General features: G+C 45.7%; 1 protein-coding gene across 1 annotated transcript in view; it reads right to left on the minus strand.

The window, feature by feature from the left end:
- Window positions 1-25,994, minus strand: part of LOC140895349 (unconventional myosin-X) — a 274,354-nt gene that overhangs the window by 209,345 nt on the left and 39,015 nt on the right. The window contains exons 2-3 of the mRNA XM_073304794.2: window positions 18,823-18,921; window positions 2,492-2,650 (exon numbers count right to left, since the gene is read on the minus strand). Coding sequence (XP_073160895.2) covers window positions 2,492-2,650; window positions 18,823-18,921 — 258 coding nt within the window. The remainder of the gene's footprint in view (window positions 1-2,491; window positions 2,651-18,822; window positions 18,922-25,994) is intronic.

Here is a 25,994-nt window from a genome sequence, read left to right on the forward strand (position 1 = left end):
AAGAATCCCATGCACTGTTACAGACTAGGGACCGAATGGCTAAGCAGCAGTTCGGCAGAAAAGGACCTAGGGGTTACAGTGGATGAGAAGAGTGATATGAGTCAACAGTGTGCCCTTGCTGCCAAGAAGACCAATGGCATTTTGGGATGTATATGTAGGGGCATTGCCAGCAGATCGAGGAACGCGATTGTTCCCCTCTATTCAACATTGGTGAGGCCTCATCTGGAGTACTGTGTCCAGTTTTGGACCCCACAGTACAAGAAGGATGTGGAAAAATTGGAAAGCATCCAGCGGAGGGCAACAAAAATGATTAGGGGACTGGAACACATGACTTATGAGGAGAGGCTGAGGGAACTGGGATTGTTTAGTCTGTAGAAGAGAAGAATGGGGGGGATTTGATAGCTGCTTTCAACGACCTGAAACGGGGTTCCAAAGAGGATGGCTCTAGACTGTTCCCAGTGGTACCAGATGACAGAACAAGGAGTAATGGTCTCAAGTTGCAGTGGGGGAGGTTTAGGTTGGATATTAGGAAAAACTTTTTCACTAGGAGGGTGGTGAAGCACTGCAATGGGTTACCTCTGGAGGTGGTGAAATCTCCTTCCTTAGAAGTTTTTAAGGTCAGGCTTGACAAATCCCTGGCTGGGATGATTTAGTTGGGGATTGGTCCTGCTTTGAGCAGGGGGTTGGACTAGATGACCTCCTGAGGTCCCTTCCAACCCTGATATTCTATGATTCTACCTTCGAGATATCGGTGCCAGCTGGGGTCCCAGTGTCAGGAAATGAGGCCTGGAGAAGAGTGATTACTCCAGGTCCAGGAGCAACAGAAGGTCTTCCAGAGCTGAGAAGTGAACCAGAGAAGATGGAGACATCTCCACAGCTCAGATCACTGAAGTGTGCACTGGTTCCAGCGGCACTGATGTGGGATTTGGTGCTGAAGAAGCAGTCCCAGTACCAGAGGGTGCTGCAATTTTGGCCTTCAAAGAAGTCCTGGTCCAGTCCTTCCTAGTACCGGACAGTCCCACTTTGGAGAATGAAGCTCCTAATGACTTGTGATGGGATGGGGACTCCTGCCTCTTGTTAGAGGGCTTGAACAGGGAACCTTCCCTCTTGTTCTTTTGGAGCCCTTCCCCATCTGCCCTGGCTCTGATCTCCAGAGTCTCTCGGAGCCAGAGGTGGGGTAAAGGTCTTGAAGCCGCCCAGAACCAAAGAAGAAGAGGAGCCACTCCTACCTTCTTCAGGATGATGTATGGGGGCGGGGAGTCTCCCCAGTCAGTTGTTGTTCCCGCTTTCGTGGTTTCTTCTATGAGGGAATTTCAGAGCCAAAACTCCCTGGACTGCACAATTCTATTTGGGAAGGACCTGCAGATACTGCAGCTGGAAAGGATGTGCGCGTCCCCCAGGCAGTACAGACAAGCATAGTGGTAGTCTGTGACTGGAAAGAGCTTGTGGCATGCATCGCAACTCACTCCCCGCAACCGTTGGCAGGTCAAGCTGGAAGGCGTGCAGCAACACCTTCCCTTCCACAAGAGGGGTTCCAAATAAAGAACCGAACCGCTAAGCCAGGTGTAGTCAACAGACAGATCGTGAGCCAAATCTGGACTGCCAAACGCTTTTGAATGGATCCCAAAATCTATTTACTTACTTATTATTGTTGATTTTTTTATTATTTTCTTCTCTGGAGTCTGAACCTTGACAAAAAATAATAGACTATCCCTGCCCTAAGCTATCGCTTAACTAACCTTACTATAGAGCTAGCTAATTAAGAATTTTTTAAAAACGTTAAAAAAAAATATGTATAGAAAAGCTGAAGTCAGCACAAGCACTGAAGCTCCACCTTAGAACACGAGTGGTAAGAAGGAACGAAGATGGCAGTCCGGCAGCCCCCTTTCTTCCTTTGGTGCAAAGTATGAGTAGTGGACTGGATAGATGTGCAGACCACATGGACACTGATAAGGGAAAATCTCCAGTCCTTAGTGCATGGAGTACATATGCAACATGAAGTGCACTACACAAAGGCACAATCACTTGGAGAACCACTACACACCTTCTAATCCTTACTGGCCATTTGATCAACCTATAACCTCTGCCCAACTGTATTCAGATCAGCAAGAGCTGGGGACTCGGGGGACACAAGGAATATAATGTCATAAACTCAGAAGCACAGAAGAGAAACAGCCCTGCAAAACCATCCCAAAGCCCAGAACGGAATATCCACGGACAGGGACTTTTCTTCCTTACCAAAAGGAGGGTAAGCCCCTCTTTTGAAGCAGGGGAATTACAGGAGCTTAAGGCTTGTGGGCGGGGGGAGCAAGAGAAACCTAGGATTCAATGTACATGCAGAGGAGAGGGAATTCCCTCTTTATCCACTGGGAACAGTCTCTGTAGCTCAGGGGACATTGTTCAAATCAATATTCTATATGTAAGTTGGCAGCTCCAGAAGATAAACAGAGGGCATCAGCCACCATGGACGTCACCCAGCTTAGACACTTACATATATGCTGTCCTGTTGGTAGCGCTGATGCAGGTTGAGCAGGATAGCAGCCTCATGCAGGTCTCCCAGCATGGACATGTCTTCCACCCCCTCCACACTAGTCTGGTGCATTGGCAAGACCTTCTCCCTGGATAAGGAAGCCTGTGGGTAGCAGAATACCTGGAGAGAAAGGGAAAAGGGACCAGTAACAACTGAGAAGAGAATCACTGACCAAAGCTTTACCCCATGGCACTTATTAATGATCAGAGGTGGAACATGACACAGTGTGGATATCTGGTGTTTGGGTTTATTTGCACAGTTTCCTACACTCCTGTCCTATCTGGATGAGCCCTCTGGAGAGAACACTGAGAGCATACAGACTTCCTCCCTCCAGATTTGTTCTCTCCACCTTCAGAACTGCCTGGGAGAAGCTGGAGAGTGCCCGGAGCAGGGACTCACAGAGCAAAAAGCTGTCACCCTGAGAGTTGAAAAAGGTAACATGGAGCCCACATCTGGGGGAGATGCCTAGATACCATGATGATGAGTGTGGAATAAGAACCTAAGCAGAAGAGAATAGATTCGTACATGTGCACTTGGTGTATGTTTCAGAATGTATTTCCATCCTTACCCTGCACGCTCACAGAGACCTGAACTACCCCTCTGAAGAGACTGAAAAGCAGAAGCCAGACCAAAAAGACATGCTCTTCTCCTTTTATTTTAAAGATCATGCTTTATAAGCAAATCTCTTGTTGTGTGTTTGCACATGATTTTTGAAGTCACAATGGCTGTCCATTCTTCTCAGCTCTGAGGCATACCCTCTTCTCTCTGTCCCTATAGCTAAAAACCTTGTCCAAGTTGCATTGGCCTGTTTTGCTGACACATCATAGTGCAGGCTCTCTCCCAGATAAACTACTTAAACTGGAGTTAGAGCTGTAAGTACACACCAGTAACTTGAGTCCAAAGGGAATGAAGCTGAGGCCCACCCTGGCATATTCTGAACATGCAGCCAGTTGGCCTCACTGCCCCTCCTCTCCAGGGTGGATACGAATTGATTTTTTTTTTAAATAAAATTTAAAAATCTGACATTTTTATTTAAATCAGATATTTTTTAAAACTTATTGATAATTAAAATTGAAATTGACCACTTATGTTAAAGCCTAAATGTATTATAATCTATAACAATCATTTAAATTAAATACAAAAAATAACACCAAGTTGTATGTTTGCTTCCAAGTTTTAAAGAAAGTCAAACCACTGAAATGGTGGAAGTCACTGGCAAAGCACTTAGAGTCAGAATTTGTTAAAGCACTAAACCAGGTTTTAAACACCAGTAGCCTCTTGTATAGGTGCAGAGAGAATATTTTCTTCATTTCAGTTTATTCAACTAGTTCAGTTCAATGACGACTTCATTCAAAGTAAAGAAACCAATTGGAAATGATAAAAGCAGGAAATCTTGTTTTCCTCTTCCAATCGATCAAGGAAAACTAGATGTGAGAGGATAAGATCTACTCATTCTAAACTCTTGAAAGACAGAGACCAGAAACTACCAGCTGAATTCATTAGCTACAGATAATACTTCCTTTGCTTAATAAATCAGTTAGTTTTAAATGCAAACTGTAATAGGTTTTTCATATGTATCCAGTACGTTTAAAGTTGTTTATTTTTTTAAAATGCTGTTTTGCATTTTTAATTGAATTTCCATCCAAATAGAACTTGACACAAATCAGAAGTAAACAATTAATCTAGTAAATAAGAAATGCACCACTCACCATTTTCTAACCTAAAACATGTCAGAATAGAGAATGAATACATGTAAGTTAAACTTCACAATTGCCTAAATAAACGTATATCAACAAGTGTAGCCTCCAGCTTAGCAAAAAGCAGCAGCAAATTTAGTATAGCTTCTATATTGAGTTGCCAACCAACATGATTTAATAATTACCAACTAACAAGAATCAACCTTACTTTAGAAAAAATAACTAAAATGTACAAATGAAAACAATTAAAATTGATTATTTAAATCATGATTAAAATCAGTGATTTAAATTTTACATTTGATTTAACTCACTCCATGCTGCTCCTCTCATAAATCCCTGTACCCCTTTAAGCTTGCAAATACTATGGAGCCCTGGCTGGGACACAGAGCAGGGGAAAGGAGGCAAGATAAAAAGGTATCGGCGTGATCTCTTCTCACACCTACCTCACCATCACCCACATGCCTCAACACCCCAGGGACCCATGTTTATTCCCCCACACACACTGATCCTCACCTGTTCTTGTCAACTGCTGGAAATGGCCCACCTTGATTATCACTACAAAAGGTGTTTCCCCCCCGCTCTCCTGCAGGTAATAGCTCACCTTACCTGATCACTCTCGTTACAGTGGGTATGGTAACACCCACTGTTTCATGTCCTCTGTGTATATAAAATTTCCCCACTGTATTTTCCACTGCATGCATCCGATGAAGTGAGCTGTAACTCACGAAAGCTTATGCTCATATAAATTGGTTAGTCTCTAAGGTGCCACAAGTCCTCCTTTTCTTTTTGCGGATACAGATTAACAGGGCTGCTACTCTGAAACCTGTCATCCATTCCAGTGGCCAGGATGAGCAATCGCAGGAGACCCCCTGCAGCCCACTGCATGTGTGAGAAGGGAGGCTCTAGGCATGAATGTCCTGAGAGATGTCTGACCCTTGCCAGCCCTGATAGCAGATCCTAAATAGATACAGATTATGGGAAAGTGAATGTGACGGCCAATCAGGAAGCAGAATTGTTATTCACTGATAAAAGTTTAAAAAGAAAAAACAACAACAACCTAGAAAGCGACTAAGAGGAAAACTCTTCAGACAATCAGCTGTCAGTAAAATTATTTTTATAGTGCCCAAGAACAAACTTAGTTCTTCACATAGCCCAGTAGAAAGTCAAAGTCCGCGACACAAAACTCTTGCTTCAGGTCTAATATTACCTGTGACACTATGAGATGGTCACAAACAATAAGGAGGAAGAGATGAAGGAGCATTAAAAATCACTCAGTGACTCAGTATGAGCATTAGCCTTCAGAAGAAAACAAAATATCCATAAATCTGAACATTGCTGAGATTGCTGCATGTAACAGAAAGGTCAGGTTAGGGAGGTTTTGCTTTGTTTGCTTCTTGTAGGCAAATGTTAGAAGGGATGATTTAAAGGATGACATCATGGATTTTAGGGAGGGGTAACCAGAAAGGACTATGTCATCTAGTCTGACCTCCTGCGTAGAACAGGCACAGAATTTCACCCAGGAACTGCTGCAGCAAGTCCACGATCTTGTGGTTGAACAAGAGTCTCTCCCTTAGAAAAACATCCAGGCTTGATTTCAAATAACGGAGAATCTACAACCTTCCTTGGTAATCTCGTCCAATGGCTAATTCCCTCATTTAAAAATATGCACCTTATTTCCAGTTTGAATTTGTCGAGGTTCAAATTCCACCCATTGGCTCTTGTTCTGCCTGTTTGTTAAAGAATTACCTCCATTACCAGAAATGTTCTCCCCGTGTAAGTATTTATACATGGAGTAAATCACCATCTCTTAAACTTCTCTTTGTCGAGCTAAATAGACTGAGCTCCTTTAGCCTATCACCATACAGCAGAGTTTCCAATTCTTGTAGCGTGTTTCTGAAGCCTTTCTAATTGTTCAACGTCCTTCCTGAAGGGTGGACACTGCAACTGGACACAATCCAGCAGTCATCTCACTGATGCTGTCTAGACCAGGAGTTCTCAAACTGGGAGTCGGGACCCCTCAGGAGGTCAAGAGGTTATTACATGGGGGGGGTCACAAGCTGTCAGCCTCCCCCCCAAAATCCTGCTTTGCCTCCAGCATGTATAATGGTGTTAAATATATAAAAAAGTGTTTTTAATTTATAGGGGGGGGTCACACTCAGAGGTTTGCTATGTGAAAGGGGTCACCAGTACAAAAGTTTGAGAGCCACTGGTCTAGACATATATGAAAGACATATATGGTCCCACACATACCACTACTGTGACTTTGAAGAGTGCAAACAGCCTAACACTGATCACTAACACAGGAGAAACCCTTCAGAGATGGTGACAGCATTTCAGTGATCTTTTGACCGCACCGTTCACCATCACAGATAAGGCATTAAGAAGAGTAGTGAGTCAGCCAACATGGACACAGTCCTCTCCTTTGGCAAAGTCAGCACTGCAATCGGGGTGAAGAACTGTAGGGCCCCAAGATCTAACAGTATTTCTGCAAAATATTCAAGTATGGAGGTGAGATCCTGCAAAGGCAACTGCATGTACTATTTCTCAATATATGGAGTACTGAAGACATACCACAAGACTTCAAAGACGTCACTATATAAAAGAGGAAAGGTGAAAAGTCCGATTGCGGTAACTATCGAGGTATCCCATTACTCTCTATCGCTGGAAAGGTTTTGACTAGAGTACTCCTTGTTTGTCTGCTACGCAACATTGCTAATCGCGTGCTACCGGAGTTGCAATACGGTTGTAAGCCAACACACGGAGCAGCAGACATGTGTGACGCTCTGTACCTTGGGGAAACACCCTACACCCCCATGTTCATCCTTATAATATGACTGTGTGGCATCCAATGCAAAGTGTGTCATGTCGAGTGTCTTCGGAAGGCTCATGATGCACTGAGCATTGTTGTTACAGTAATCAGGTTTCAGAGTAACAGCCGTGTTAGTCGGTATTCGCAAAAAGAAAAGGAGTACTTGTTGCACCTTAGAGACTAACCAATTTATTTGAGCATAAGCTTTCGTGAGCTACAGCTCACTTCATCGGATGCATACTGTGGAAACTGCAGAAGACATTATATACACAGAGACCATGAAACAATACCTCCTCCCACCCCACTCTCCTGCTGGTAATAGCTTATCTAAAAGTGATCACTCTCCTTACAATGTGTATGATAATCAAGGTGGGCCATTTCCAGCATAAATCCAGGTTTTCTCACTCCCCACCCCCATACACACACAAACTCACTCTCCTGCTAGTAATAGCTCATCCAAACTGACCACTCTCCTTACAATGTGTATGATAATCAAGGTGGGCCATTTCCAGCATAAATCCAAGTTTAACCAGAACGTCGGGGGGGGGGGGATAGGAAAAAACAAGGGGAAATAGCCACTCCCAGTCTCTATTTAAGCCTAAATTAATAGTATCCAATTTGCAAATGAATTCCAATTCAGCAGTTTCTCGCTGGAGTCTGCTCTCACAAATCTTGGGAGACAGGCCAGTCCTTGCCTACAGACAGCCCCGCAACCTGAAGCAAATACTCACCAACAACCACATACCACACAACAGAACCACTAACCCAGGAACCTATCCTTGCAACAAAGCCCGTTGCCAACTGTGCCCGCATATCTATTCAGGGGACACCATCACAGGGCCTAATAACATCAGCCACACTATCAGAGGCTCGTTCACCTGCACATCCACCAATGTGATATATGCCATCATGTGCCAGCAATGCCCCTCTGCCATGTACATTGGTCAAACTGGACGGTCTCTACGTAAAAGAATAAATGGACACAAATCAGATGTCAAGAATTATAACATTCATAAACCAGTCGGAGAACACTTCAATCTCTCTGGTCACACAATTACAGACATGAAGGTCGCTATCTTAAAACAAAAAAACTTCAAATCCAGACTCCAGCGAGAAACTGCTGAATTGGAATTCATTTGCAAATTGGATACTATTAATTTAGGCTTAAATAGAGACTGGGAGTGGCTAAGTCATTATGCAAGGTAGCCTATTTCCTCTTGTTTTTTCCTCCCCCGCCCCCCCCGACGTTCTGGTTAAACTTGGATTTATGCTGGAAATGGCCCACCTTGATTATCATACACATTGTAAGGAGAGTGATCACTTTAGATAAGCTATTACCAGCAGGAGAGTGGGGTGGGAGGAGGTATTGTTTCATGGTCTCTGTGTATATAATGTCTTCTACAGTTTCCACAGTATGCATCCGATGAAGTGAGCTGTAGCTCACGAAAGCTTATGCTCAAATAAATTGGTTAGTCTCTAAGGTGCCACAAGTACTCCTTTTCTTGTTACAGTAATGTTATAGGTTATAATTTCATGTATGTCGTTACGAGGCTGAAACTGTATCCTCATGGCTTAAAATAAGCCCAGGCAAAAATGCTCCAAGAGCAGAGAGGCAGTTCACAATTCATCAGGGCAGTATGGGACAAACCCAGCTCCACCTCACAAGAACAAAGGACGCTGGCCTAGGCAGCAACAAAAGGATCTATCTGTTGGACTCTCAAGTGAGTCACCTCCCCTTCCTTTGTCCAGTTTGGGACTTCAATGAGATAATGCTCACCTGACTCTGAAGTGGGGGGGGGGGCAAAGCCAAGAGGGAAGAAAGAACATAATAAAAGGGAGAGACTTTGCCACGCTCTTCCTCTCTCTTCCACCTACATCTACAGACACCACCACCAAGCGACTGAAGTGCAGATCAAAGGGGAGAGCCTGGCTGAAGGGCAACCAGCCAGCCTGTGGTGAGAAGCATGTAACTTTGTAAGGGCACTGAAAGTGTTAAGATCAACTTAGAATGCGTTTTGCTTTTATTTCACGTGACTAAACCTGACTTCTTGTGCTTTGACTTATAATCACTTAAAATTTATCTTTATAGTTAAATAATCTGTTTATTCTACCTGAAGCAGTGCGTTTGGTTTGAAGTGTGTCAGAGACTTTCCTTGGGATAACAAGCCTGGTACATATCAATTTCTTTGTGAAATTGACAAACTCATAGAAGCTGGCAGGTCCAGCAGACATAACGGGACACTGGAAGAGGGAGGTTCCTAGAGTTGTGTCTGGGACTGGGGGTATTGGCTAGCGTCATTCGGTTGCACAATCCAAGGAGCAGCTGACATGCCATCGGCCGTGGGTGACCAGCCCGGGAGTGGGGGTTCTCACAGCAGAGCAGGGTCAGGCTGGCTCCCAGAGTCGAGGAGTGGAGGGACCTCGCGGATCACTGGTCCAGACATCACCCGAAGGGAACATCACAGCATGATATTTGTAGCCCATTAGATGTAGGAGAAATGCAGAGAACAGCAACATGACCTTTACACGGTCTTTATTGACTGAGCTTTATTGACACTGTCAGTAGACCTGGGCTTTGACAATTATAACCTAAGTTTGGTTGTCCAGAAAAATTCACTAACATTCTGAGGCAATTTCATGATGGAATGCTTGGATGAGCCTGCGTAGATGGCGTTCTGTCTGACCCATTTACTATTACTAAAGGTATTACGCAGGGTTGCATAATTGGTGCACTCTTGTTTAATCTCTTCTATGCAGCTATGCTTACTGATGCTACAAGAGACCTGAATGCTGGTATAAGGATACTTTTCCAATCCTCTGGAAAATTATTGACTCTGAACAGGCTGCTATCTTCCAGGAAGGTCTTCACAGCAACTGTTCATGAGATACTGTAAGCTGATTACTGTGCTCTAGAGGCACGTACTCTAGAAGATACACAATTGATTATGGACAGATTCACAGTGTCTGCAGAAAGGTACTAGCGGACAAGCAATCTGAAAAAGACAGAGGTCATGTATCAACCTGCACCAGGGAGACCCTACGTGAACCAAAAGTCACCGTTAGCAACACACAGCTGAATGCTGTTATGGACTTCAGCTATTTTGGTAGTATATTGTTGAATGATGTTACCATAGACAAGGAGCTGACAAGTCTTATCAACAAAGCCAGTTCATCATTTGGCAGACTATCAAGCAGAGTCTGGCAGCAACATTGTATTAAGCTTCAAAACCAAGTTAAAAAAAGTCTATAAAGCAGTTATGCTGTCCAACTTGCTGTATGAGTGTGAGGGTATGTCTACACTACGAAATTAGGTCGAATTTATAGAAGTCGGTTTTTTTGAAATCGGTTTTATATATTCGAGTGTGTGTGTCCCCACAGAAAATGCTCTAAGTGCATTAAGTGCATTAACTCGGCGGAGCGCTTCCACAGTACCGAGGCAAGCGTCGACTTCTGGAGCGTTGCACTGTGGGTAGCTATCCCACAGTTCCCGCAGTCTCCGCTGCCCATTGGAATTCTGGGTTGATATCCCAATGCCTGATGGGGCTAAAACATTGTCGAGGGTGGTTCTGGGTACATATCGTCAGGACCCCGTTCCCACCCTCCCTCCCCCCGTGAAAGCAAGGGCAGACAATCATTTCGCGCCTTTTTTGTCTGCTGCCAGCCAAAGATGTAAAGGATCGATGGAGTGGGTCAGAACAAGAAATAGACCAGATTTGTTTTGGACTCATTTTCCTCCTCCCCTGTCTAGATCACACTGCAGTCAGTCACAGAGAAGGCGCAGCGAGGTTAATCTAGCCATGTATCAATCAGAGGCCAGGCTAACCTCCTTGTTCCAATAACAACGATAACTTTGGTGCACCATTTCTTATTGGAACCCTCCGTGCAGTCCTGCCTGAAATACTCCTTGATGTACAGGCACACCCTTTGTTGATTTTAGCTCCCTGAAGCCAACCCTGTAAGCCGTGTCGTCAGTCGCCCCTCCCTCCGTCAGAGCAACGGCAGACAATCGTTCCGCGCCTTCTTTCTGTGCGGACGCCATACCAAGGCAAGCATGGAGGCCGCTGAGCTCATTTTGGCAATTAGGAGCACATCAACCACCACACGCATTATCCAGCAGTATATGCAGCACCAGAACATGGCAACGCGATACCGGGCGAGGAGGCGACGTCAGCGCGGTCCCGTGAGTGATCAGGACATGGACACAGATTTCTCTGAAAGCATGGGCCCTGCCAATGCATGCATCATGGTGCTAATGGGGCAGGTTCATGCGGTGGAACGCCGATTCTGGGCTCGGGAAACAAGCACAGACTGGTGGGACCGCATAGTGTTGCAGGTCTGGGACGATTCCCAGTGGCTGCGAAACTTTCGCATGCGTAAGGGCACTTTCATGGAACTTTGTGACTTGCTTTCCCCTGCCCTGAAGCGCATGAATACCAGGATGAGAGCAGCCCTCACAGTTGAGAAGTGAGTGGCGATAGCCCTGTGGAAGCTTGCAACGCCAGACAGCTACCGGTCAGTTGGGAATCAATTTGGAGTGGGCAAATCTACTGTGGGGGCTGCTGTGATGCAAGTAGCCCACGCAATCAAAGATCTGCTGATATCAAGGGTAGTGACCCTGGGAAATGTGCAGGTCATAGTGGATGGCTTTGCTGCAATGGGATTCCCTAACTGTGGTGGGGCTATAGACGGAACCCATATCCCTATCTTGGCACCGGAGCACCAAGCCGCCGAGTACATAAACCGCAAGGGGTACTTTTCGATAGTGCTGCAAGCTCTGGTGGATCACAAGGGACGTTTCACCAACATCAACGTGGGATGGCCGGGAAAGGTGCATGACGCTCGCATCTTCAGGAACTCTGGTCTGTTTCAAAAGCTGCAGGAAGGGACTTTCTTCCCAGACCAGAAAATAACTGTTGGGGATGTTGAAATGCCTATATGTATCCTTGGGGACCCAGCCTACCCCTTAATGCCATGGCTCATGAAGCCGTACACAGGCAGCCTGGACAGTAGTCAGGAGCTGTTCAACTACAGGCTGAGCAAGTGCAGAATGGTGGTAGAATGTGCATTTGGACGTTTAAAGGCGCGCTGGCGCAGTTTACTGACTCGCTTAGACCTCAGCGAAACCAATATTCCCACTGTTATTACTGCTTGCTGTGTGCTCCACAATATCTGTGAGAGTAAGGGGGAGACGTTTATGGCGGGGTGGGAGACTGAGGCAAATCGTCTGGCTGCTGGTTACGCGCAGCCAGACACCAGGGCGGTTAGAAGAGCACAGGAGGGCGCGGTACGCATCAGAGAAGCTTTGAAAACCAGTTTCATGACTGGCCAGGCTACAGTGTGAAAGTTCTGTTTGTTTCTCCTTGATGAAACCCCCCACCCCTTGGTTCACTCTACTTCCCTGTAAGCTAACCACCCTCCCCTCCTCCCTTTAATCACCGCTTGCAGAGGCAATAAAGTCATTGCTGCTTCACAGTCATGCATTCGTTATTCATTCATCACACAAATAGGGGGATGACTACCAAGGTATCCCAGGAGGGGTGGTGGAGGAGGGAAGGAAAATGCCACACAGCACTTTAAGCACAGCACTTTAAAAGTTTACAACTTTAAAATTTATTGAATGACAGCCTTCTTTTTTTTGGGCAATCCTCTGTTGTGGAGTGGCTGGTTGGCCGGAGGCCCCCCCACCGCGTTCTTGGGCGTCTGGGTGTGGAGGCTATGGAACTTGGGGAGGAGGGCGGTTGGTTACAGAGGGGCAGCAGTGGCAGTCTGTGCTCCAGCTGCCTTTGCTGCAGCTCAACCATACACTGGAGCATTCTGGTTTGGTCCTGCAGCAGCCTCAGCATTGAATCCTGCCTCCTCTCATCACGCTGCCGCCACATTTGAGCTTCAGCCCTGTCTTCAGCCCGCCACTTACTCTCTTCAGCCCTCCACCTCTCCTCCCGGTCATTTTGTGCTTTCCTGCACTCTGACATTATTTGCCTCCACGCATTCGTCTGTGCTCTGTCAGTGTGGGAGGACAGCATTAGCTCGGAGAACATTTCATCTCGAGTGCGTTTTTTTTTCTTTCTAAGCTTCACTAGCCTCTGGGAAGGAGAAGATCCTGTGATCATTGAAACACATCCAGCTGGTGGAGAAAAAAAAAGGGACAGCGGTATTTAAAAAGACACATTTTATAAAACAGTCGCTACACTCTTTCAGGGTAAACCTTGCTGTTAACATTACATACATAGCACATGTGCTTTCGTTACAAGGTCGCATTTTGCCTCCTCCCACCGCGTGACTACCCCCTCAACCCGCCCCCCTCCCCGTGGCTAACAGCGGGGAACATTTCTGTTCAGCCACAGGCAAACAGCCCAGCAGGAATGGGCTATACTGAGTGTCCCTGAAGAAAAGCACCCTATTTCAACCAGGTGACCATGAATTATATCTCACTCTCCTGAGGATAACACAGAGAGAGAAAGAACGGATTTTGGTTGAATGCCAGCAAACATACACTGCAATGCTTTGTTCTACAGTGATTCCCGAGTATGTGTTACTGGCCTGGAGTGATAAAAGTGTCCTACCATGAAGGACGAAATGAGGCTGCCCTCCCCAGAAACCTTTTGCAAAGGCTTTAGGACTACATCTAGGAGAACCGCAAATGCCAGGGCAAAGTAATCCTTTCACATGCTTGCTTTTAAACCATGTATAGCATTTTAAAAGGTACACTCACCAGAGGTCCCTTCTCCGCCTGCTGGGTCCAGGAGGCAGCCTTGGGTGGGTTCGGGGGGTACTGGCTCCAGGTCTAGGGTGAGAAACAGTTCCTGGCTGTCGGGAAAACCGGTTTCTCCGCTTGCTTGCTGTGAGCTATCTACAACCTCCTCCTCATCATCATCTTCTTCGTCCCCAAAACCTGCTTCCGTATTGCCTCCATCTCCATTGAAGGAGTCAAACAACACGGCTGGGGTAGTGGTGGCTGAACCCCCTAAAATGGCATGCAGCTCATCATAGAAGCGGCATGTTTGGGGCTCTGACCCAGAGCGGCTGTTCGCCTCTCTGGTTTTCTGGTAGGCTTGCCTCAGCTCCTTCAGTTTCACGCGGCACTGCTTCGGGTCCCTGTTATGGCCTCTGTCCTTCATGCCCTGGGAGATTTTCACAAAGGTTTTGGCATTTCGAAAACTGGAACGGAGTTCTGATAGCACGGATTCCTCTCCCCAAACAGCGATCAGATCCCGTACCTCCCGTTCGGTCCATGCTGGAGCTCTTTTGCGATTCTGGGACTCCATCATGGTCACCTGTGCTGATGAGCTCTGCATAGTCACCTGCAGCTTGCCACGCTGGCCAAACAGGAAATGAGATTCAAAAGTTTGCGGTTCTTTTCCTGTCTACCTGGCCAGTGCATCTGAGTTGAGAGTGCTGTCCAGAGCGGTCAGAATGGAGCACTCTGGGATAGCTCCCGGAGGCCAATACCATCGAATTGTGTCCACAGTACCCCAAATTCGAGCTGGGAACGTCGATTTAAGCGCTAATCCACTTGTCAGGGGTGGAGTAAGGAAATCGATTTTAAGAGCCCTTTAAGTCGAAATAAAGGGCTTCACTGTGTGGACGGGTGCAGGTTTAAATCGATTTAACGCTGCTAAATTCGACCTAAAGTCCTAGTGTAGACCAGGGCTGAGACTTGGACCTACTATAGGCATCACATTAAGCTTCCAGATAAGTTCCGTTTACAACATCTGCATGGCATACTCTGCATGAAGTGGCAAAATAAAGCTATCAGTAACGAGGTTCTGGAACGTAGATACCCCACAGGATTGAAGCCATGTTTATCGCATCACAGTTACACTGGGCTGGTCATGTGTCGAGGATGGATGACACCAGAATGGCCAAAGCAGTTGCCATATGGTGAGCTGAAAGTGAGCAACTGCATATGAGGCGGCCAGAAGAAACGCTTCAAGGATACGCTGAAGCATAACTTAAAATAGTGCAACAGTGACATTGACAGCTGGAAGTTGTCAGCACCAGACAGATCATGCTGGCAAGCAATAGTCAACAATGGGGTTACCCAATTCAAGATTAACTACCATATGGATCTTGAGGCACAGAGGCTGAGTCATAAACAGCAGCAGACTCAGCAGGCACAGATTGTAATCTCTTCCTCCGCATTATGCACGTCACGTGGAAAGGACTGCCACTTGCACTCTGGTCTTTTTAGCCACAACTGTACTCACAACATGTCATCTTTGGTCATGAAGGACAACAAGAAGAAACAATGCAGAGGTAACACCTCTGAGGTTGAGGTCAGATGACCTAATGGTACCTTCTGGCCTTAAAACCTATTGGAGGCAGGAACCCACCTCTCTACTCCTACTCAATATTCTCCTATGTATACATCCAAGGACCACATTAGCCATATAAGCCACAGCATCACCCTGGGAGCCTTTGGTTATCTACTGAAACCCCTGATGGGTTGTTTTGTTTTTGTTTTTTTTCCAGAGGTGGTGAATGGATTTTGGGAGGGCTTTCCAAACATAGGGGCAGCATGTAAGTCAGCACACAGTAGAAAAGGGAGAGGAAATGAAGATGCAATGGCCAGGAAAACTCATTGACTGCAGCATTGCCTGGGAAGCTGGACTCTTCACATGGTAAAATCAGGTGATTTTCATTAATGAGATGGGGAGACAAGCTGACAGTGAGCCATGCTTAGAGAGTCTTATGTAAAAACAGTCCACAAGTCTGCACAGGTGACAATTAGAGAGCAGAGCACCACGGAAGCAACATTGCAGGGACACAAATGACCTAACTAATGCCCTCACAGGCAGGGTCCCAAGCAATAGAATCACAGGGTTAGAAGGAACCGCAAAGGTCATCTAGTCTAACCCCTGCAATACACCTCCAGGCCAATACACAGTAATCAGGTTAAAAAAACAGGTGGCCACAACCTATATTAAAAACACCCGAAAGCAACCTGGGCCTGCAAGAAGGGCTATTGAGTGAACGGAAGAGGAGGGAATCAGGTACCTACAGTATGCCCCCATGGGATTTTGGTTTCAGAGATGGGCTCTGCCTCGGTTGCTCGGGTCCCACACAACTAACACAGCCAGGACTTTTCAAAACCTTTGCCATGATTTTCACAACTTGTGACCTTGCTAGTCTTGTCCCCATGGTCCCTCATGACCTTTCCCAAAATGTGCCTTGACAATCCTCCATCCCTAACTACAGAATACAGCGCTGCTAGGTGTGCGGTATTTGGAAGACAGTGTTGCATGATGTGAAACTGAAATATGTTGGTGTGATGGATTCCAGTCTTTGAGAGGTAAGTCAGGCATCTCATAGCAGCTTAAAGGGACACAATAAATTTGAAATCTAGTCAATTTCAAAAAATAAGTGAAAGTAGTTTCAAATATTTAAATCCACACATACATCACCACCCTCAACCAATTTGGTTTTACAGTTACATTTTCCTGTTTTTTAAAACTGTTTTTCTCCCCCCAGTTGCTGTGAGACACCCCCACACAAACAATTGGGGGAACTGGATAACAGCCTATACAGCAGAATCAGTTTCAGAGTAACAGCCCTGTTAGTCTGTATTTACAAAAAGAAAAGGAGGACTTGTGGCACCTTAGAGACTAACCAATTTATTTGAGCATAAGCTTTCGTGAGCTACAGCTCACTTCATCGGATGCATCAAAGCTTATGCTCAAATAAATTGATTAGTCTCTAAGGTGCCACAAGTACTCCTTTTCTTTTAGCAGAATCAGTGAGAGTGATTACACACAAAGTCAGCTATAAGAGAGAGAGCGCGAGTGAGTGAACGCACTTCTAACCTCTGTCAGTTGCAGTGATCTCAGGTGTGACAACAGCAGCAGGGGAACATTTTTCAGACACAAGTGTGATACTGAAGTCTACCATTTTCATTTAACATAAGGAAATCATCTAAGACCAGGAGATTTTGACACGTAGCTTTTCTCAGCTGTAACACCAGCCAGAGCCTCATTCAGGCCCAATGCTACCAGCACTCCCAGCTATCTTTGAGACACCACTGACTTCCTGAGGAAACTACAATCCATCGGTGATCTTCCTGAAAACACCATCCTAGCCACTATGGATGTAGAAGCCCTCTACGCCAACATTCCACACAAAGATGGACGACCCCAAGCCGTCAAGAACACTATCCCCGATAATGTCATGGCAAACTTGGTGGCTGAACTTTGTGACTTTGTCTTCACCCAAAACTATTTCACATTTGGGGACAATGTATACCTTCAAATCAGCAACACTGCTATGGGTACCTGCATGGCCCCACAGTATGCCAACATTTTTATGGCTGACTTAGAACAACGCTTCCTCAGCTCTCGTCCCCTAATGCCCCTACTCTACTTGCGCTACATTGATGACATCTTCATCATCTGGACCCATGGAAAAGAAGCCCTTGAGGAATTCCACCATGATTTCAACAATTTCCATCCCACCATCAACCTCAGCCTGGACCAGTCTACACAATAGATCCACTTCCTAGACGCTACAGTGCTAATAAGCGATGGTCACATAAACACCACCCTATACCGGAAGCCTACTGACCACTATACTTACCTACATGCCTCCAGCTTTCACCCAGATCACACCACACGATCCATTGTCTACAGCCAAGCTCTACGATATAACTGCATTTGCTCCAACCCCTCAGACAGAGACATACACCTACAAGATCTCTATCAAGCATTCTTACAACTACAATACCCACCTGCTGAAGTAAAGAAACAGATTGACAGAGCCAGAAAAGTACCCAGAAGTCACCTACTACAGGACAGGCCCAACAAAGAAAATAACAGAACGCCACTAGCCGTCACCTTCAGCCCCCAACTAAAACCTCTCCAACGCATCATCAAGGCTCTACAACCTATCCTGAAGGACGACCCATCATTCTCACAGATCTTGGGAGACAGGCCAGTCCTTGCTTACAGACAGCCCCCCAACCTGAAGCAAATACTCACCAGCAACCACACAACAGAACCACTAACCCATGAACCTATCCTTGCAACAAAGCCCATTGCCAACTGTGTCCACATATCTATTCAGGGGACACCATCATAGGGCCTAATAACATCAGCCACACTATCAGAGGCTCGTTCACCTGCACATCCACCAATGCGATCTATGCCATCATATGCCAGCAATGCCCCTCTGCCATGTACATGGCCAAACTGGACAGTCTCTATGTAAAAGAATAAATGGACACAAATCAGACGTCAAGAATTATAACATTCAAAACCCAGTCGGAGAACACGTCAATCTCTTTGGTCACTCAATTACAGACCTAAAAGTGGCAATACTTCAACAAAAAAACTTCAAAACCAGACTCCAACGAGAGACTGCTGAATTGGAATTAATTTGCAAACTGGATACAATTAACTTAGGCTTGAATAGAGACTGGGAGTGGATGGGTCATTACACAAAGTAAAACTATATCCCCATGTTTATTCCCCCACCCCACCCCCCACTGTTCCTCAGACGTTCTTGTCAACTGCTGGAAATGGCCCACCTTGATTATCACTACAAAAGGTTTTTTCTCTCTCCTGCTGGTAATAGCTCGCCTTACCTGATCACTCTGGTTACAGTGTATATGGTAACACCCATTGTTTCATGTTCTCTATGTATATAAATCTCCCCACTGTATTTTCCACTCAATGCATCCGATGAAGTGAGCTGTAGCTCACGGAAGCTTATGCTCAAATAAATTTGTTAGTCTCTAAGGTGCCACAAGTACTCCTTTTCTTTTTATTCAAACCTTGATTTCCAATTATACTCACCTCTCCATAATCTGTTGTGAAGAGCACAAACCCATCATTGCATGCGCCAACAGTACACGGCTGCAGCTGATCTTGCTCCCGTAGCCACACCCGGGTGCCCTGCAATTAAATACTGCCCATTAGAAACACCACAAGATTCAATTCACTTTCCACTGTACCTTGCACCAGCTGCTCCCACATTTGTGTGTGAGCACTCAAAAGGGACACCCATCCGTAGCTTCACAAAGGAACTACTGCACCGCTTTCCATGTGCAAGGTCACAGCTCTGTGTGTGTCACAGACAGAGGTCACAGTTCTATCTCCCCTTGAGATGGAAGGTGGACCCACTCCTCCTTCTCTTCTCAGCATCCAAGCAGGGCACGGGGAGAAGAATGACCATAATAAGGTAACTATAAAGAGCATTACAGCATGGCTGCCTTCATGAGACACTTACCAGAGCTTGTCTGAGTGTGATCAGTGAAGTGAAAGGTGGAAAAGCATTTGACACACTGCTAAGTCAAGATAGAAAGATCTAGGCTATTACTTTTGAAATGTGGCATCTGATTCTGAAATCCCAATTTGAGACACATGAGGTGTTCAGCACCTCTGAAAACTAGGCCTAGGTCAGGCACCCAAAATCAGAAGCCACTTTGAAAATCTTGGCTTTAGCTCCTTTTAAATCTTCCCTCACAAGCAGGAGTTCTCCAACAAGCTCAGTGATGCACTGGACCTATATTCCGAGGTAAGGCCTCCTGATTCCTATAGATAATGATGCTGAATACATTACAGCACATTGAAAGGTATGCTGCACATTCAAAGACAGTAGAACCTCAAGAGTTACGAACACTTCGGGAATGGAGGTTGTTCGTAACTCTAAATGTTCGTAACTCTGAACAAAACATTACGGTTGCTCTTTCAAAAGTTCACAGCTGAACACTGACTTAATACAGCTTTGAAACTTTACTATGCAGAAGAAAAATGCTGCTTTCCTTTTTTGTTTTCTTTAGTAGTTTACATTTAACACAGCACTATACTGTATTTGCTTGTTTTGTTTGTCTCTGCAGCTGCCTGATTGCAGCTTCCGGTTCCAAATGAGGTGTGTGGTTGACTGGCCAGTTCGTAACACTGAGGTTCTACTGTAAATTCTAAATAGGGGAAGCATATGGGGTAGGGGAAGGTGGTTACTGAATTAACCATGAACCTGAATAGTCAGCACCTTATTATCTGTTATTTGTGTTTAAATTAAATTAAATTAGTAAGTCTCAGACTTTTCCATGCCATGTATCTCTCTAGCATTCCATCACACTGCCCTCTAGGCCCAGGACATGCTTCCCTCCCCAATAACAGATCACACTACCATCTAGGTCCATGACACTCCTGCCACCCCATCCTATCACATTGCCCTTGGTCTGGGATGCTCTCCTCACCGTCCTTATCCTCATCTACCAGGTGACCTCTCCCCGCTCCTATGAAAAACAAAAGCTATACAAAGCTATGTTGAGAATGTTGCTGTAGTTAGGCGGTATGGCCTCCCTTCAAGCCAGGGGGAGGAACCACCCTCCCTGCCCAAGTGGGTGGAGCCAGGACTGCCTCTCTCCTCCCACCGGAAGTACGCCACTAGAACAGTAAGTATAAAGGGTGGGGCAGACACACAGAGGGAGACAGCCTGCTCGCTCCCAGCCAATGACCCTGCTGCTGAGCCCAGCGATGCCCTGCCCACCAGGGAACTTACTGCTGCCACGGACCTGCCAGGACTGCCCTGGGCCACCTACCCAGAGGAGGCCAACGACGCCCTGCTAACCCAGGTGCAACCCGAGGGGACGGGAGGCAGTGGTGGAGGGACAGATGACCTTAGTTTGACAGCAGCTTTGCCAGAGACACAGATAGCGTGTTGCGGCTGGAATCCCCGCTGACCCATTGCTAGACCACTCTGCCAATGTTAGAGCCCTGGGTTGGGGTCCGGTGGAGCAGGCTGGGCCCAGACCTCACCTGCCCCCAGGAGGGCAGCCTCCCCTCACCAGGTCCAGTGGCCTGTGCTCGTTGGTTGTCTGCTGGAGCTAGGACAGAGCGAACCGCAGGGGTCGGGTGTCTCTGCGACTAGAGACCAGAGCTCATTAACTGCTGGGTTTTCTCTGGCTCTGCTACAAGTGTCCAGACTAATTGACTACTTGGTGTGCCCTGGCTCTGAACCAAGAGACCGGGCTAATTGACTACTGGGTCTGCTCTGGCTCTGTAACAAGAGCACAGAGCTCATTGACGACTGGGTGTGTCCTGTCTCCGCAGCAAGAGATTACGGTGTTTGCCCAGTCCCTGCTTAAAGGGCCCTAGGGCTATAACCTGTTGACTGTTCATAGAATCATAGAATCTCAGGGTTGGAAGGGACTTCAGGAGGTCATCTAGTCCAACCCCCTGCTCAAAGCAGGATCAATCCCCAACTAAATCATCCCAGCCAGGGATTTGTCAAGCCTGACCTTAAAAACTTCTAAGGAAGGAGATTTCACCACCTCCAGAGGTAACCCATTGCAGTGCTTCACCACCCTCCTAGTGAAAAAGTTTTTCCTAATATCCAACCTAAACCTCCCCCACTGCAACTTGAGACCATTACTCCTCATTCTGTCATCTGCCACCACTGAGAACAGTCTAGATCCATCCTCTTTGGAACCCCCATTTCAGGCAGTTGAAAGCAGCTATCAAAATCCCCCTCATTCTTCTCTTCTACAGACTAAACAATCCCAGTTCCCTAAGCCTCTCCTCATAAGTCATGTGCTCCAGTCCCCTAATCATTTTTGTTGCCCTCCGCTGGACTCTCTCCAATTTTTCCACATCCTTCTTGTAGCGTGGGGCCCAAAAATGGACACAGTACTCCAGATGAAGCCTCACCAATGCCAAATAGAGGGGAACGATCATGTCCCACGATCTGCTGGCAATGCTCCTACTTATACAGCCCAAAATGCCGTTAGCCTTCTTGGCAACAAGGGCACACTGTCGACTCATATCCAGCTTCTCGTCCACTGTAACCCCGAGGTCCTTTTCTGCCGAACTGCTGCCTAGCCATTCGGTCCCTAGTCTGTAGCGGTGCATGGGATTCTTCCGTCCTAAGTGCAGGACTCTGCACTTGTCCTTGTTGAACCTCCTCAGATTTCTTTTGGCCCAATCCTCTAATTTGTCTAGGGCCCTCTGTATCCTATCCCTACCTCTCCTCCCATTTTAGTGTCATCTGCAAACATGCTGAGGGTGCAGTCCATGCCATTCTCCAGATCATTAATGAAGATACTGAACAAAACTGGCCCGAGGACCAACCCTTGTGGCACTCCGCTTGATACCAGCTGCCAACTAGACATGGAGCCATTGATCACTACCCGTTGAGCCCGACAATCTAGCCAACTTTCTATGCACCTTATAGTCCATTCATCCAGCCCATACTGCTTTAACTTGCTGGCAAGAATACTGTGGGAGACAGTATCAAAAGCTTTGCTAACGTCAAGGAATACTATGTCCACTGCTTTCCGCTCCTCCACAGAGCCAGTTATCTCATCACAGAAGGCAATTAGATTAGTCAGGCATGACTTGTCCTTGGTGAATCCATGCTGACTGTTCCTGATCACTTTCCTCTCCTCTAAGTGCTTCAGAATTGATTCCTTGAGGACCTGCTCCATGATTTTTCCAGGGACTGAGGAGAGGCTGACTGGCCTGTAGTTCCCGGATCCTCCTCCTTCCCTTTTTTAAAGATTGGCACTACATTAGCCTTTTTCCAGTCATCCGGGACCTCGCCTGATCGCCATGAGTTTTCAAAGATAATGGCCAATGGCTCTGCAATCACATCCACCAACTCCTTTAGCACCCTCGGATGCAGCGCATCCAGCCCCATGGACTTGTGCTCGTCCAGCTTTTCTAAATAGTCCTGAACCACTTCTTTCTCCACAGAGGGCTGGTCACGTCCTCCCCATGCTGTGCTGCCCAGTGCAGCAGTCTGGGAGCTGACCTTATGCGTCTTGGGGCAAGACATACGGACTCCTGGGAGAACCTGCTCCCGCATAACAGGCCGCAGCTAGCTGCCTATCTGGAAACTCAACCCCATTAAGCCCATTGGGATACTAATGCCAAACTGCTAATTTCCCCAATACTAGGCCGACATCCCAACGATGCAGTGAGGCAGGGTAGCCTCCCAGAGGGGGAGGGACGACCACCACTTGACTACAGTTACATTTGCATGGTTAATCGTTTTACAATCAGCAAATACCAGTGTTAAGGTTCCTCATGCCTTTACAGTGCCCCCAACCCCAGGAGTCTACACAATTATAACACAGGATTTACTCACATGATCATATATTAATAATATCCTATCATAAGAACATTTTCTACAGCTTTAGATACCCAAGTGTAGCATTTATAAAGCTTTTCCCCCGATTTTTGCATACTTGTTTTCATTGTCACAACAGATCAGCGTTTCTGTATTGACACTTTTATATGATAGGTTCCTATTTCCTAAAGGTCTGCATTTTAATATTTTAGTCAGCAGCTATTTGTTTACAATTTCTTTTCAAAGAGCACTTCAGGGAACAAAACAGTTAACTGTAAAGTTGGCTTAGCTGCAAATTTAGGTGACTTATATATGCATCCGATGAAGTGAGCTGTAGCTCATGAAAGCTTATGCTCAAATAAATTGGTTAGTCTCTAAGGTGCCACAAGTACTCCTTTTCTTTTATATATGCCAAAAATTCTTGCTATTCTTCTTTGTTGTTATGCTTAATCTATAATATACTGTATAACAGCTTACTGTACAATTTTCATATAAATGACTATAAGGGACTCTATTTGTCTGGCACACACAGAATAGTGGACAGAAGTCAAAGGTGCTATTCATCTGCACCTAAAGCCATAGAAAAAAAGTTTGAAGTTATTTCTTTAAAAAAAGTACAATTAAAGACTTATCACAATGCATACACTTAGGAGGCAGAGTTCAAATTAACAATAGTGACTTACCAAAGTGTCTTTTTTTAAATGGAACATCCAAGGAGTTTCCAAAAGCAAAAAGGTAATGAAAAGAAATTCCATAGTGTGAAAGCATTTGACTACCTGCCAGCAGAATGATGAATCCCACGCACCTTAACAGGTTTGCAGGAGAGAGCCCTTCTCTTCCTGTCTTGCACATATTAGTTGTGCAGTTTAAACCACATAAAATGCACAGGAAAGGAGGGCTTCTGCAAAGCCCCACATTATTCACTGCACACTTTCACTAAATTTTTCATGATACAGCCAAGCTAACCACACAAACTTGAAGTTCTTAAGCTGTGTACATTTTAACAGCTAAGAAGTGTACAAAATGTACTGCATACGTGGAGTGCTATTTTCAATTAGTCATAACTTAGAGAAGCCAAAGCCATTTTTCACTGGAACACTCTCCTATTCCCCGGCTGAATTTCAGCATTGTACCCCAGCTGTTTCAGAGCTACAGCTGTTTAAAATAAAAAGTTGCATGAATTATTTTTTAATATTGGGGAAATTAGTGTACACACACACACACACACACACACTCCTTCTGTTAACCAATAGCTGAACTATTTTTTACTCACCTTGCAGAAAAAGATAATTCAATTTGTGGCAAAGGCCAGACCTTAGAAAGTCCCCTTTTAATATAAAAATTGTGGGAACCAATGAGCACTGAAAAAGGAGTGGGTTAGAATGGAAACACTCGGATAAACTTAGCAAAACTGGTTATTACCACTCATGCTATGAAATAAAAATAAAAATTGACACCTATTTAGCAAAGCACATGCTTAAGTACTGGGAGTTAACCTCTCTTCCTTGGGTTTTATTCATCTTAACCACAGCATCTGAGTGCCTTCCATGTAAATGAATCAACAGCAAAGTCCTTAGTGGACTTTATGAAGACTCTGGCTCTCCTCCCTTTTGAGGGTAAAAACTCTACTTGTGCACATGCTTAAGTGTTTTGCTGAATCAGGGCCCTGAAATATATACACTGACAAAAACCTTGGTTAGCTCAGACTTAAGGCTGCTCAGTGGTATTTCATGCCTTTCCAGAATGACGAGTTCAGCAAAACTCAAACCTCTGAAAACCAGGAAATAACTAGTTAACGTACACACCAATGCAACCTTAACTCTGCCCCACTGGAACTGGCAAGAACCACTGGGAATTATCTGCATGCAATTCCAGCTGCATTCACTGTGTTGGGTGTAGCTGTACTGAATGGTGTAGGGATTAGCTGGAACAGTTTGGCAGAGCTGTGATTGTGATATGAGGTGATCTGTGCAGCCCTGTGTCCCCCACAGGGAGTGGGGGGCCTGAGCACCTCTGTCTTCTTATGCTGCCTCTCCTCCCCCCACATGTGTAATGAAAGGAAACAGGTACACCACAAGGGATGCATTTTGCCTTATTTCAGCGCCAATGTAATGTGCGTCCTTAGTAGAGCACAGGAGACTTCTTCCTTGTGTTAAGAAGCTCTGAATCAGGAGCTCCTTGACTCAGTTCCATTTTTCAAGAAACATGATTATATTATCCTAATTGTCTTTCATCTTCCCTCTAATTAATCAATGTTAATTGATTATTCAATGCTGGTTCCCCAGTGGAAAAGTAGCAACATGAAATCATTCTCATCTCTGCATAGAGCATGTGTCATTTATTATCTTTCAGAAAATACTTCAAGCCCCGATTACATTTCCAAAAAGTAAAAAAAAACCCTTGACACAGGCAGATAGTAGCAACCTGCCTACAGATCGTTCTGCTTTCTGCCCAGATGAGGGTTTGAATTTACACTGCATGGATATAGCTCAGATTCACTGGCCACATGTCCCCTTGAGCCAATTTGGTCATATGCAAACAGGCTGGCTGAAAATGCTCTTGGCTAGTCTTTGTGCACATAGGTATTGCAACCTGTTTAGTGCATCAGTGGTTAGCAAGTACTGTCCCAGACAGCCTTGCTCTTCTTTTAATAATGTTTTCAATATTGACTCCCCCAAGGAGCAGTGGGTGCCATGCACTAGCTGAGGTAAATACTGAGCGACTGATTTCATTTGGGGACAATCAGAGCCATGATTTGAGCCTGTGTGCAAAAAACATTGGCAGAATGTGGATTTTGTGAAATGCTGGTATTTTTGCAGGGGATTGCAGGGTGCTGTATCTCATAGGAACCTTGGAGCGGAAGGGGCCTCCTGAATCATGGAGTCCAGACCGC

This window comes from Lepidochelys kempii, chromosome 11 (genome assembly GCF_965140285.1).
Source record: "Lepidochelys kempii isolate rLepKem1 chromosome 11, rLepKem1.hap1, whole genome shotgun sequence".
Taxonomy (NCBI): Eukaryota; Metazoa; Chordata; order Testudines; family Cheloniidae; genus Lepidochelys; species Lepidochelys kempii.